At 47.7% G+C, this 14,143-nt stretch overlaps 2 protein-coding genes across 2 annotated transcripts; one reads left to right on the forward strand and one right to left on the reverse strand.

Moving 5' to 3' along the window:
* Positions 1-332: 332 nt before the first annotated feature.
* LOC127319809 (RING-H2 finger protein ATL66-like) lies at positions 333-3,379 on the reverse strand. Its single transcript, XM_051349781.2, has one exon. It carries the CDS (start codon positions 3,084-3,086, stop codon positions 2,559-2,561), a length of 528 nt encoding a protein of 175 aa, XP_051205741.1. The 5' UTR covers positions 3,087-3,379; the 3' UTR covers positions 333-2,558.
* Positions 3,380-10,591: 7,212 nt separating this feature from the next.
* Positions 10,592-13,384, forward strand: LOC127319841 (uncharacterized). Its single transcript, XM_051349782.2, has one exon. The coding sequence runs from the start codon at positions 10,653-10,655 to the stop codon at positions 12,879-12,881; it is 2,229 nt and encodes a 742-aa protein (XP_051205742.1). The 5' UTR covers positions 10,592-10,652; the 3' UTR covers positions 12,882-13,384.
* The last annotated feature ends 759 nt before the right edge of the window (positions 13,385-14,143 follow it).

Below are 14,143 nucleotides of genomic sequence, written 5' to 3' on the forward strand. Positions count from 1 at the left end.
TCCACTTATGTCCTGAAGGTTCTTGGTTTGAAACTTTGAATCACCATCCTTGCATAAGTGCAAGTGAAAGGTTGCCTAAAAATAGCCTTGTCCAAACCCCACAATGTGTGGTAGTTTTCAACACTGGTACACCCTTTCAATATTTTATAGATACGGATATCTTTAATTGTAGATCTATCTATATATAGTTAAAGCTGCAACATTTATTTTAGAACGGATGGATACTTACCAAGTGAACTCAAATCTATTTTTTCTAGTGAGAAACCGTAAAAGTTTCAACAAAATATATCGTCAATTTGCCACCATTTGAGGATCATTGAAGTATATGCTCCTTAACCTTCAACACATGATCACCAACCGGGGCGAGTGGTTGGGTCTGAGGTTCCTCCTCTGCAACCTCAGGTCATCATTGGTGATATGTCCTTGATGCTTCGGCACCTCGACTACCTCATGTCATTGTACCACTCTAGTCCTGGAAGAACTTGCTCCCACAGTCAGTGCCGGTCCCTGCACCAATTCTGGGCGCACCAGAGCGCCAGCGCGACAAGCTCACACGCCTCCTCCAGTGACCTCTTCCCACGGTCGCGTCCAGCATCTCCCCAAAGTATGCACTGCCACCACCATCTCCGTCCTTCTCTGTACCCACAGCGTGGGCAAGCTGGAGATGTCCTCTACGTCAGTGGCTGCATCACCACGAGGCTAAGCGCATACACATCGTACTTCTCCGATGCCGAAGTGGACACTTCCACCGCCATCTCTTTCCAACCATGTCTCCATGGATTTGGCGAATCCTGTAGGAGATGTCCTCCTCGTCAAGGGCTGCATCACCACCACGCCGATCGCATACACGTCAGACTTCGCTGGTGCCCGTCTGTCGGTACTTGAAGTCGATGTTGGAGAACGTTAACAAGCTGGTCATTTTCATATGTATAAACCAAATCTCATAGCTCATTTATGAAAAAACGTTAACAAATTGCATTGTTTTTGGCAATTTTACAAGTTTTGTCTATTATAATTACGTACTAATACATGGATTTATATGTTACAATATTAAATTCCATTTTTCTTGTCTTGGAGAGATCTAACTTTACCAATTAATTTTTGACCTACAACCTACCTGTGTAATTGATGGAAATGACGACCCATTTTAGCACAGAAGTTAATTAATACATACACGCAAAATATAAGAATGTTGGAAGGCTGAAATTCCATCGATTACACTCTTGTGAGAAAAATTAAAGAATTTTATATGGGTATACCCAGAATATATCAGCGAAGCATAAGTCAAATCAAGAGACTAGGAATTTTTTTGTCATAATGTTTAGGGTGAGAGAAATTATGCAATGCAACCAATGTTTACTAAATGGTGATTCCATATATAATTTTTTAAATATATGACTATGTGTACCAATATATCTTAATTGGGGTTTCTAGAGTAAAAGATATGGTGCAAGTTGAGTGAAGAGTACTCTAGAGAATTATGGTGACCTAATATTCCCTCGCGTTTTGTTTATGCGTAACTTAAGACCCATGATGCTATTTTCTGGCAGGTTTCACTAGATTAAGGCAACTACATTTCCTAGTTTTAGATAAGACAACTCTATTTTGGAAAAGGATATAAGACAACTGCAAAAACATTCTTTCGTGTAACAAAAGTATGTTAGCCCTCTGGAGGATTGATCCTCCGAAATGGCAACGCCACAATAGGGCACATACATCGGCTACCTAACAAGTATCTCCCACACTACAACCTATCTTACCTTATATATCTGACTCTTTCCCAACTTCTTTGTTTTCCTTGTACCCTCTCTCACACGCCTAGTGTGCTTCCCTTCTTCACCGTTGCCTCGCTAGCTTGCTCCACCTTTTCCCTGCTCCAAATTGTTGCCAAGACCTCCCCCATCCATCTCTCCATCTATCCTTGGCAAATGGAGGTGCGGGCAGGGAAATTGATTCTTCACTTGTGACGGCTGATGCATACATGGATCATACCCACACCCCTCCATGCTCGGCAGCGATAGTTGTGCGAGCATCATCTTCCTCCTACGGAGGATCTTTCCCAGTCTCGGCGCTCCATCACAAGCTCATGCTCAACCAAATGGTTCTGTCCCCGGTTTGGCCAGGAGTGGCTTCGCTTGGAGGCTGCTCATCGTCGGCGAGAAGCTTGGATTTGATCGCTTTTCTGTGGTACCTTTTAGGGTGTTCGATGCTAATTTAAAGGACCTTGATGTAATTTTATTTTCTCTTTAGACCTTCCTTGTAATGTACACCTACCGCCATTGAAATGAAAACTCCTGGTCCTTCAGGACCTTATCCGCTAAAAAAAGGAAAAAAAAACTAAACTAAGGCCTCACCGCCTCTATTTCCTCCACTAGTTGACCCGGCCAGCCCTTGACCTAGCTAAACACACGCACTGACATGTAAGCACAATGTTACTACTGGTACATTCATGATCTATATCTAACACACGAACTGACGCAGCTACTACTGTTACATTCATAATCCATATCTAACCATCTAAACTTATCTCTAACTAATAACCAGATTAGTTTCAAGTTTCAACAGGCGTCCTGTTTGGCGGAGGTCACTGGGAGGAGGGTGGTGCGGCAGAGCGGGCAGCTGGGATGGGAACGGAGCCAGTCGTCGACGCAGCCTGGGTGGAACCGGTGGCCGCAGGGAGGGAGCGCCTTCACCTTTTCCCCAGCCACCAAAGCGCTGATGCATATCGAGCACTCCGCCTCCGCCGCTTGCTCCTCCTCGCCGCCGCCGTCGTTTTGCTCGTTCGAACGCGTTGGGCTGTAGAGCGTGACAGGCAGCGCATTGATGGCGTCGGCGTCGAGGCCGGGGAGCACGGCAGCCGCCGCGGTGGCCTCGAGGTCGGCGCGGCGGCGGCGGTGCCTGCGGTTGCACGCCCAGTTGAGGTAGAGGCAGGCGGCGACCAAGGCGACGAGGGCGAGCGCGAGCAGGCCGGCCAGCATCGGCACGGCGCGGCCGTGCAGCGCGAAGTTGCTGTCGTCGAGGTCGGCGTACCGCACCTTCATCACCTGGTTCGTCGCCCCCGCGGCGCCCTCCGGCGGCGCGGCCATGGATTTGTTACCTCTCTCCGCTTCCGCAGACACACGCAAACCTCGATCCGCACTGCAGGGGCTTGGAACCAGTTCTTAGCTCGATCTCACGCCATGCATGCGCGGGGAGAGGACTTGTGGTCTTGTGGATGTGTGGTAGTCAAAGGCATGGGAGACTGCCCTGGCTGCAGGCTTGTGGTATAGGCGGGCGATCGACCGTCGGAGCAACCGATCGACGAAATATCGGGGCAAGTGGCGGCGTGTGGTTCGGCTGGCGAGATGGGCGTGGTTTTTAAAATTCAAAGTTTCCGCGAGTAGCTCGGAAGATTCGGGCGCTGTGGTCGTATATATTTCTTCGTAGTACTATTGGCCACCAGCCGGGCTCCGATCACAGCTGTGTCACGATCCACGGTATTGGCCACCGGCTGGGTTCCTATCACTGTGTCTAAGGATGGCAATTTTACCCACGGGTACGGGTACCCGCGGGTACCGTACCCGCATGGGCAGGGTATGGGTACACTTTTATGCCCATGAGTAGTACCCATACCCTGCCCGCTAAGTCATGGGCAGGGCACGGGTATAGCCTCGTACCCGCGGGTAAACCCATACCCTGCCCGTTTATTGTCAAATCTTACGTGACACGTCTATTTTTGTTGACTTATGTGTTAGAATATGAGAATGTGATTTCTATATTATGTTAATTGTTATGTAATCAACTACATGTTATTAAGTTGAGATAGTTAAATTTTTTAATCAAATTTGTTATCAATAAATGTAAAATTGTGATTGACTTGTGTACAATTTATCCTACCCACCGGGTACCCAATGGGTACGGGTACCCGCCGGGTATGGGTATGGGTAAAGTTTTATACCCATGGGTACGGGTATGGGTAGAAGTTTATACCCATTGGCTATACGGGTATGGGTATGGTATTGCTCTACCCTGCCCATACCCTGCCCATTGCCATCCTTAACTGTGTCACGATCCACGGAGAATGTATTTTTGGAGCAAACGCCAGGAGCTCTGGCTATTCATTTAGAAAGAAAGGAAAATGATTCAGTTTATGAGGAAAACCGGATCGAAAACCATACATACTTAAGTACCTCTGATATGCGGACTACTCCCAAAGTCTAAAACAACAGCACAACAAGATCAAACAACATCCATCATGTAATCTCAACCGCCTTTTTCTTGGCGCCGACCTTGTTGCTCTTGGGCTTTTTCACATTCTCCACATTCTTCACAAGGGAGCCAAGCATCGTGATGGAGCGAGGCGACAAAGGGGTCTTAAACTTGTCAATGAAGGCAGCAATGGCGTTTTCATCGAACTCAGCGTTCTCTTTCAAGATGCCCAAAACACGTGCAAGCAACTCCTGAGATGTAGCATCATTCCGCAATCGCTTCAGCTTCTCGATGCGACCACTCCGACGAGGCGTGGTGGCCACCTCCTTAGGAGCACGGGGTCGCCTAGAGGGCGGCGAAGCAAGGATAGGTGGAGGCACTGGTCGAAAAACCGATGACAAGAAAGCGTTGAGCTTGTCAGCAGCAGGATCCCCGGGATCAACTTGGATGTCCTCCGCGGGCACGGTTTCAGGAACAATGACACAGGCAGCAGGGATCTCCTCCAAAGACTCACGCAAGGGTGACATGAGCGCCAGCTTTTTCGAAGCCAAGTTGGCCAAGAAATAGCAAAGCTTGGTGGAGTCGGCCATCTCAGGATCTTCAGCAAAAGGCACCAAGGGAGCTGCCAACACATCAACCACAACATCATGTTCAAACGCAGTCTCCTCAAGCCTCGGATGCTCAACCGAAAGAGAGGCAGAAGCTTCAACAAAAAAACTCAGCCAACCCAAAGCCCTCGACATCATCAGAGATTGGGCTCTGAGGACCCGCAGGGGAAGCAACCTTGTCAACAACCGCATCCGGCAGAAAAGGAGCAAGACCGGAACAACCCTCAAGAGGCAAACGAAAGACGTCGAAGCCAAGAGGAGACGAGTCGCAGGGACGGCAGACAGGCGAGAAGGGGCCGTAGAACTCCAAGAGCTCGGCGTCCCTCGACCTAGCATCCGAAGCGCTGATCGGGGCACGCCTAACACCACAGGTGGCAGCCTCTTCCGCACGCTCCCAACTTCCGACAGCACGCTCTAACCAAAGCTTGATTGCAGCAGCCTCGTCCCGCAGCGGCTGAGTTACCTCCTCGATGCGGTCCGCAACAAGTTGGAGGAGTTCCATGCGCAGAGAAGCAAACTGGGCCTGCAAGTCGGAGTCCCGAACGGCATTGACAGAGGCATCCCCACCAACTCCAGGAGGGGAAGATGGTGGCACCGAAGCACATGGCGGTGAATGGCGCACAACCTCGGCCCAGCTCCGAGCCTGGGCATGCCGAGGAGAACCATCAGAAGGAGAGCAGCTTCGCGGGGTAGGAGAGCGGCCGACTGGAGAGCGACGGCGGCAGTTGCGCTCCCGGTGACCCAGACGGCGGCAGCGAATGCAGCGGAAGGGTTCCCGACAGGTGCCGACATGGTGGCCACGCTCAAGGCAGCGGAAACACCGCCCGCGAGCCCACCTCTTGAAGGCAAGGCTCCGCTCTAGAGCTTCCCCCGATGGAGATGGCGACATCAAGGCGCGGCTAGAGCGACGACCTGTACCCACTTGCTGCCAGCCCTCCTCTTCACACGGGCGCGCGAGAGCAGCAGGGGGCGCATGGGGCGAAGCGCAGGGGAGCTCCGGCAGCTGCGTGTTCGCCGCAGGAGCAGGGGGCATCGGGAGCAGAGGAGCAGCCTCTGCTCGGAGGAGAAGACCGTCGGCCTGAACGGGGAGGGCGGAAGGGCGCCTGGCGGTGGCGGCAGCGGATGAAGAGGAGCAGGGGACGCGGCAGCCATAGCGCCAGGCCTCGAGGACGGAGACCGTCGCGAGGCCTAGCCTGGCAGGGGGAGGCGAAGGAGGCCGAGTGACGAGGGCGGAGCGGCGGCCTCGACGAGCCCGGCTGAAGAGGCTCCGGCTGGACCGGCACCGGCAAGAATCACAGAGAATGTATGACTTGTAGCGAGCCGACCGGGGGCGCGCATGCATTCACACATGCACCTACTGTTGTAGTTTTTTTTTGCAAAAATTCCACCGATCCATTAATAATTATTGCCAGTAGTACAAAGATGCCTAAAAGTAATAAAAATTACAAATAGATCGTTGGGCCACCTAGCGACGACTACAGACACTAGCACGAGCCGAAGGCGCGCCGCCATCCTCGCCCCTCCATCACCGGAGCCAGGCAAAGCTTGTCGTAGTAGAGCTTGTTGTAGTAGACATACGGGAAGTCATCGTGCTAAGGCCCCAAAGGACCAACGCACCAGAGCAGCAACCATCGCCAACGATGATAACCTTAAATCGGAAGAGACTGACCTGAAACCACACAATCGAACACGAAAGACGATCGGATCACGTGGGATCCGCCGGACACACAACTCCACGTGTCCTCCCCCGGTGCTAGATGCACCACCGGAGCGAGGATAGGACGGGGAGGACCTTATTCTGACTTCAGGAAGTAGCCGCCGCCTCACCATCCCGAAGAAGACACCAAAAACAAACTAAACGAAGAACTGAAAACTGAAACCTTCCCGCTAGCGAGAGGCCGCGGTCCGCCACACCTCCAAAGCCCCAAGGGCACCGGAGGCGGAGCGGACCGGCAGCGTCGCCGGCGAGAGGGACGAAACCCTAGATTGGTTAGAGCCGCCTCAAAACTCCTTGCTTACATAGAAGTTGATTGACTATTCTGATCCAATCGTATACTCACATATCATACCAACTGTTGTAGTTTTGACCTATAAATTGACTCAAGACTCAGCTATGAAAAGCTCCTATATGGTACTACTACGTAATAATATACCGCTAGTATACATTTGGCTAGCTAAAGGTGATTTGGTATTGCTATAGTATGTCTTGCATGTATTCGTATGTATCTATGCACTAAAAAAATTAGACAAATGTTAGAAAACTAATTTTCCATTAAGAGTGGGTATACATCACTAGCCATGAATATAGTCTTTTCCAATCCGATCACTTGCTTCCTAATTTGACATTAAGGCATAACAGAGACATGTACACACGACACAACAATTTCTGGAGCTAGATAGCTAACTGAAAAGGGAAGGATCAAAAGCCAAATACCGTGTGTCTAATCTCCCGAGCCACCACCATCATATCATCATCATCATCATCATCATCATCATTCTGAAAATATCCTGGGCAGGAAGAAGGTCGAGACGTAGCTGTGTTATCTCTTCATTTCGTGTTTTCTGTCGTCATCTCGCTAGCTTTTCTTGGACGAGCACTCATGTATCAGGCAAGGTCACCTCGTCCTCTACCCACAACTTCCATCATGTCGTCTGCAACCAATCTACTACTTGCGTGCGACGCCGCAAAGTAATAAAGCATGTGGCTAAAGTATCCTCCTCTGCTCCAGTTCTCCTCCACTAGCTGCAGGTCAGTTAGCCGATGTCGACTCAGTCGGCGCCCACATTGACACTGGATCCGTACGAGGGCTGTTGTGCGATGCGACTGGACGGGTCGTTGCGTCGGGTGCTCTGTTGGATGATGAGATGCGTGAGTCGGTCTGCAGGTGTAGGAGATCATAGGACTGCAGGTCAGGTGGACTACTTGCAAACGGTGAGTGCATGTCTGATGCGAAAGTGGTGGCTAGTTCATGTGACCACTGCGGATGCGGTTTTATCAGATCAACTTGATCTGACGAATTACCTGCCCTGCGCCTAGCTTGATGACAGATATATCGATGACCGGTGATGGTGGAAACGGAAGGGTTTATCAAGCACCGTGCAAGGCGTAAGTATCCATGCGGGAGGATGAAACTGGTACTCCCTCCGTTCCATAAGAAGTTGAACCGAACCTTTCCTCTGTGTTTGAGACTTGAGAAACGAGCGAGAGCACCATCTTTCAGGTAAAATCATACTTTCCAATATGAAAGCCGGAAATTCTCATGGTCTAAGGACTTGTACTACATAACATAACAACTTGATAATATAATACTAATAACGTGTGACAAACCATCTCATAGTATATCATAGAGATTGGACCGGTTCAGTACCCTTATTCTTCAAACACTCTACTCTCAGTGTTGTTGGCATCGTTGTTACATTAACTATGCCCATGATCAGAAAAGCAGGATCATCAAACAACACATGAACTAATCCTAGAGGCGGGAATAGGAACAACTTGTTGTTTCTCTCTCTACACACATGCTTGTGGGCTTTCCTTCGACTCTCCTATTCGAGAACCACAAAAGTTATAGAATAAAGAGGTAATCCGCAACAATGAACATGGAGTTATAAATAATCAATCATGTATTCTGGATCTCCTGTGGATGGATCCTTTTTCCTTTTCTGGGATAGGCAAATTTTTGTAAACATGTTTAGCTAGTAACTAAATGAGATGCACGGAAAATAGTGTTATAATTTATTGATGTATAGCGACCGTCTTGCTTTTCTTGTAAAAGGTTGTCCGTGGATTTTTTTTATTGAAATTGACACTTGTTTTGGATAATAATTATCTTCTGGTCTATTTTCTAGAATATGATTTCAGACTCCATTAGACTATGAAAATATTCATTGCACTCTTATTTAGTCATCACTAGATTTGTCATGAGTTGCATATTTGAACATCTGTGGCCGTTGCCCCCTCAAATGTATACTCCATCAAAATTACCTTAGTGAACAATAAAGTGGAAATAATATTTGTCTAAGGGAATTTCATTTGCTGAGATTTGTCTGATCGTGAGGGTAAGCATTTGAAATCTCGAGATAGGTACCACTTGTTATTGAGTTGCATGTATTATATATCTCGCTCCGTTAGTTTAAACTACTGAAAAAGGTGGATTTTCTACCATACTTGAAAGAGACATATGTTTATAAATACGGAAATTCAAAATGGATCCTGGCTATACACGCCCCTGCCTAAAAAAACATTTGAAATGTCAAAGAAAATCTAAAATTTCTTGCATAACTACATGTTGTTTTACGTTCTCACAAAAGAAACTTCAGGAGAAGGAAATTTATGCGACCTTGGAAAAACCAAATTAGCTGCTCTAAGATTTTTTTTACAACACTCTTTGTTTTTTCCGTAAGTCACAACATATGTTTTTTATTCACGTAAAATTACAGACACGTTAAACACAGACACGTCCACAATAAAGAGATACACTGGTACGTTACATCATCTGAGTACACGCCCCATCGCAGATATTCGGTGGACTGTTGAAAAATCATCTATTTGCTAAATTTATTCGACTAGATACTACATTATTTTTCTTTGAGTAAAATCTGTTTTAAACCTTGAATTGGTAGAGGAAGTCGAAATCAAACCCCAAACTTGGAATCCCTGAAATCAGCACCCTCAACTTTTAATTCCCGGTCATAATTTACCTCTACATCATTACCAAACAGGGATTGCTGACATGAGTCATCTCTCTCAGCGACAACTGTGGACCACATGTCATATCTATCATCTTCCTCCACTCCCTTTTCTTCTCCCGTGTTCTGGATTTCGTTTGTGTATGAGCTCCTCGCGGAGCGGCGAGCAGTCTCCGCTGATCCTTTCCTGGGAGCCACAAGTGCCGAGTCCGCCGAGTAGCAACGCGGACAAGATGGCGTAGGCTGAGAGCAGAGAGCAGAAGCTGCTCGACATCAGTCGCGGGCGCGTCGGCGAGTCACCGTTGCCTCGTGCCCCCGGACTGCTCCTACCGCCCCCACGCGCAACCTCTTCGCCGCCTCCGGGTTGGCCATGACGCCCTCGGCGAAGTGGCCCAACGCAGGTGGCGAGCGGGTGCTGGTGATAGTACTACTGTCGCCGCTCATCACCTCGCAGTCTGCCCGACCTCGACCGCATCGCCATGAACTTCCTAAAACTGCATCGGCTCACACTCCCGTTGATCCTCTCCCCCGCCGACGAGGCGCCTACCAGAGCTCATCGCATGTTAATTGGCGTCTCCTCATCACGAATCGACTTCCCATTCTGCTGCTGGGCGAGTTGCTTTGGCTCAGCTACTCTGCGTGCTCGTTTTTGATGTGTGCTACTGGATAGCGCTAGCTGCTGCCTTGCTGCTATGTGCAAGCTGCTCGGAGATCAAGGTTCGACGAAGACAACAAGAACACCTATGTTTCCCTCTTCAGATATGCTAGTAATTCAGAGAAAGTAACCAATCCCAGCCTTGACTACGGCCACGTCAGCGAACCCCGTCTAAAACGAGAGCCCCGTGAGAAGCGACCGGGATTTATGAGTTGGGGGTGCTGATTTCCGGTATTCTAAGTTCGAGGTTTGATTCCGACACCCTCTTTTTCTTTCGAAATGTTATCAACGAGCTGCTTTAAGTTGAGGTAATATTGAAATCAACCCAGTAAAAAAACCTTAAAACTGGAGGTAATATTGAAATCCATCAAACTCGTTCCTAAAGATGTCCTCCTCTTAACTCGACCGCTCATCAAACCAGCGAACAGAATCAGTATGCAATTGTTGTGAGCCCGCCCTAGAGATCCAATTTCTGCTCAACTCGCCGCTCCGCAGACCAGCGGCCGGAGCCCATGACTCGCCTCAGCTCGACCGCTCCGATATCCCTCCTCCGGCGCTCCTCCTCCACTTCCACCTCGCCGCCCTCACGCCGAGCTCCCCATGTCGCCCTTGCCGCCGCCACGGAGCGCGTCCGTTCCGGGACGCTAAGCCCAGAGGATGCACACCACCTGTTCGACGAATTGCTGCGGCAGGCCTCTCCGGTCCCCGAGCGCGCCCTTACCGGCTTCCTCGCCGCCGTCGCCCGCGCGCCGGCCTCCCCCGCCTGCAGCGACGGCCTCTCGCTCGCTGTCGCCCTCTTCGACCGCATGCCCCTGGTGGCACCGCCCACAGTCTGGACGTACAACATCCTGCTCGACTGCTGCTGCCGCGCGGGGCAGCCAGACCTAGCGCTCGCCTTCTTCGGCCGCTTCCTCAGGACGGGCCTCAAGGCAGACATCGTTATTGTCGGCACCCTCCTCAAGGTCCTCTGCCACGCAAAGCGGACAGACGAGGCTCTGGACGTGCTGCTTCACAGGATGCCGCATCTGGGCTGCGTGCCTGATGCCATCTCATACACCACAGTTATCAAGGGTTTATGTGATGGTAGCAGGAGCCAGCGTGCGCTCGACCTGCTTCTGATGATGGCGAAACAAGAAGGTGGCTGCTCCCCTAACGTGGTGTCATATACCACCGTCATCCATGGATTCTTAAAGGAGGGTAAATTCAGCACAGCAAGCAACCTATTCAATGAAATGGTACAGCAGGGCGTTGTTCCTAATGTCTTTACTTATAGCTCCATGATTGATGTGTTGTGCAAGCGTGGAAGAAGCAAAGAAGCTAGACAAATTCTGGATTGCGCGGTTGCCAAGGGCCTCAAACCTAATGTCGTGGCATACTCTACCATGCTTCATGGGTACGCTACAGAAGGATGCCTTGTTGATATGAATAATCTCTACAACTTGATGCTGCGAGAAGGTATTGTAACTGACCAATATGTTTTCAGCATATTGGTCAATGCACATGCCAAGTGTGGATTGGTGGATAAGGCCTTTCTTATCTTTCAAGACATACAGAAACAGGGAGTGAAACCGAATGTTGTAACCTATACATCCATGATAGATGCGTTTTGCAAAAAGGGTAGGATGAATGATGCTATTCAACAATTCAACCAGATGATTAATATTGGGGTACAACCGAATGTACAGACTTATCGGTGCCTTGTTCAGGGTTATTGTACACATGGTGATTTAGTGAGGGCTAAAGAATTGGTTCATGAAATGATGGGAAAAGGCATCCGTTGTCCTGGTGTCGTGTTCTTTAACTCGATGATAAACAACCTATGCAAAGAAGGAAGGGCAACAGATGCACAAGATATCTTTGACTTTATGAAACATATAGGTGAGAAGCCCGATGTTATCACATTCAATTCACTGATTGATGGATACTGCTTAGTTGGCAAGATGCAGAAAGCATCCAGAGTATGTGATGATATGGTATCGGTTGGCATTGATCCTGATGCAATTACGTACAATACACTTATTGATGGATACTTTAAAGCTGGAATGGTGGATGCTGCATTGACTCTATTCAGAGAAATGTCAGGTATGGCAGCTAAACCGAATACTCTTACTTATAACATCATAATGGATGGATTATTTAAGGCTGGTAGAACCGTTGCTGCAAAGGAAAAGTTCCATGAGATGGACAAAAGTGGAGTGAGATTGTCCATTGGTACATACAATATAATTCTCAGTGGGCTTTGCAAAAATGGTTGTGCAGATGAAGCAATAATGTTGTTTGAGAAATTGCGAGCAATGAACCTTAAGTTTGATATTATAACTCTCAATATTATAATTGATGCAATGTTTAATGTTGGGAGAATAGAGCAAGCTAAGAATTTGTTTGCTGCAATACCAACCAAGGGATTGGCACGTAATGTTGTAACCTACACTACGATGATGTCAAACCTTATAGAAAAAGGGTTGGCAGAAGAAGCTGACAATATATATTCATCAATGGAGACAAGTAGTTGTGCTTCCAACTCGCGTATGTTAAATATTATCATCAGAAAGTTATTTCAAAAAGATGAAATAGTCAGGGCCATAAATTATATGTCCATACTTGATGGGAAAAGCATGTCGCTTGAAACTTCAACTATTTCCCAGTTGATATCTCTTTTTTCAAGGAAAGGGATATACCATAAGCACAAAGATTTGCTCCCAGGAAGGTACCAGTTTTTGGAAGGAGACATCCACAGTTGATATGATACATTCTATCTGAACTTAAACCCTCAAAAGGCACACTGTCAGAGAAGAAATGATTCCTGAAGATGAACCTGCTGCAACAGGGGAACCGGTTGACACCAAGGCTGATGGCGTTTCTTTGGTCAAGCAGGAGGATTCTGAGCTGGAGGAGATTCTTTCGGATTATTTGGGTTATTTTCCAGCTGAAAGAGAGTTAAGTTATGCAGACCTGACTTTAAATACAAGTGTTGTATGTGGTAGCAACTGATGAACTTTGACCCATCCAGACTAGCTAGATAGATGTGCAGCCTCTGGTGTACATAGATCTTGCACTGGAACTGTACAGCCTCTCCTCTACCCTCTAGCCCAATAAGGGTGGACTCAGTTTGCTTCTCCAGTAGTTTCGTGAAGAGCTTGTAGTATCAGCTTCCTTGCCCGTAGTTCATGGGAATGTGTTTGTTCTGCTTCGTGTTTTTCTTTCTGGCTATTTTAGTTGCCATATTCAATCTCACATGTTTTATTTTGCGAAATTCTATTTTGTTGTTACAGTAGCACAATTCACTAATATTTCCCTTAATGCCAAAATGTTCTCATCTTATACTATAGCGTTCTAAAAAGATTTCCTGTTATTTTGTCGCTAGCATGTTACACGGGTTTAGTTTCTTGTCTGTGAATAGGCCAACAGTTTCTGCAGCTCCGGTGATGTAAATGTTGCAGTCCTAGGCAAACACAAATGGTTAAAAGTTCAGAGCAAGCTGAGCATTGGTGACATAGAAAAGAAAAACTATATATCAGATAAATGTACGATTTCTAACAACTTGGCAAATTTGTTACTATATACCATATGTCACGAGTGTGGTGGTATCACCAATCATTCATGCAATTTTAGTATGCAGCTCATAAAAAGGGAAATAGGAGATATTCGTGCATCATTACTTGGTGCAGAAATGTAAATTGTTCGTGTTTATGACATGCCAAGGAAATAGGTAGTATGACTTGTAACTTGTCATTTTATTTCTTCTCCATTAGACTTCAACATGGTTCCAGTCATCCAGTGGCTAAATTACACATCTCAGTATTGTTTATGAAAGCTCACAGACAATTAAGCCCATATAAAATGCGTGTCCCCAGGAAATGTACTCCACAATGTTACTTGAAGCGTTTGTTGCCTGTACTTCTGAAGAAGCGTGTAAGTTTTGGCCCTGCGCCTTAGTAGGAGTTGTGCAGAGTTATAGCATTGTAGCTCTGTTCTTCTACAACTTTATTTGGTCGTCATCTAC

This window comes from Lolium perenne, chromosome 1, assembly GCF_019359855.2.
Source record: "Lolium perenne isolate Kyuss_39 chromosome 1, Kyuss_2.0, whole genome shotgun sequence".
Lineage (NCBI taxonomy): Eukaryota > Viridiplantae > Streptophyta > Magnoliopsida > Poales > Poaceae > Lolium > Lolium perenne.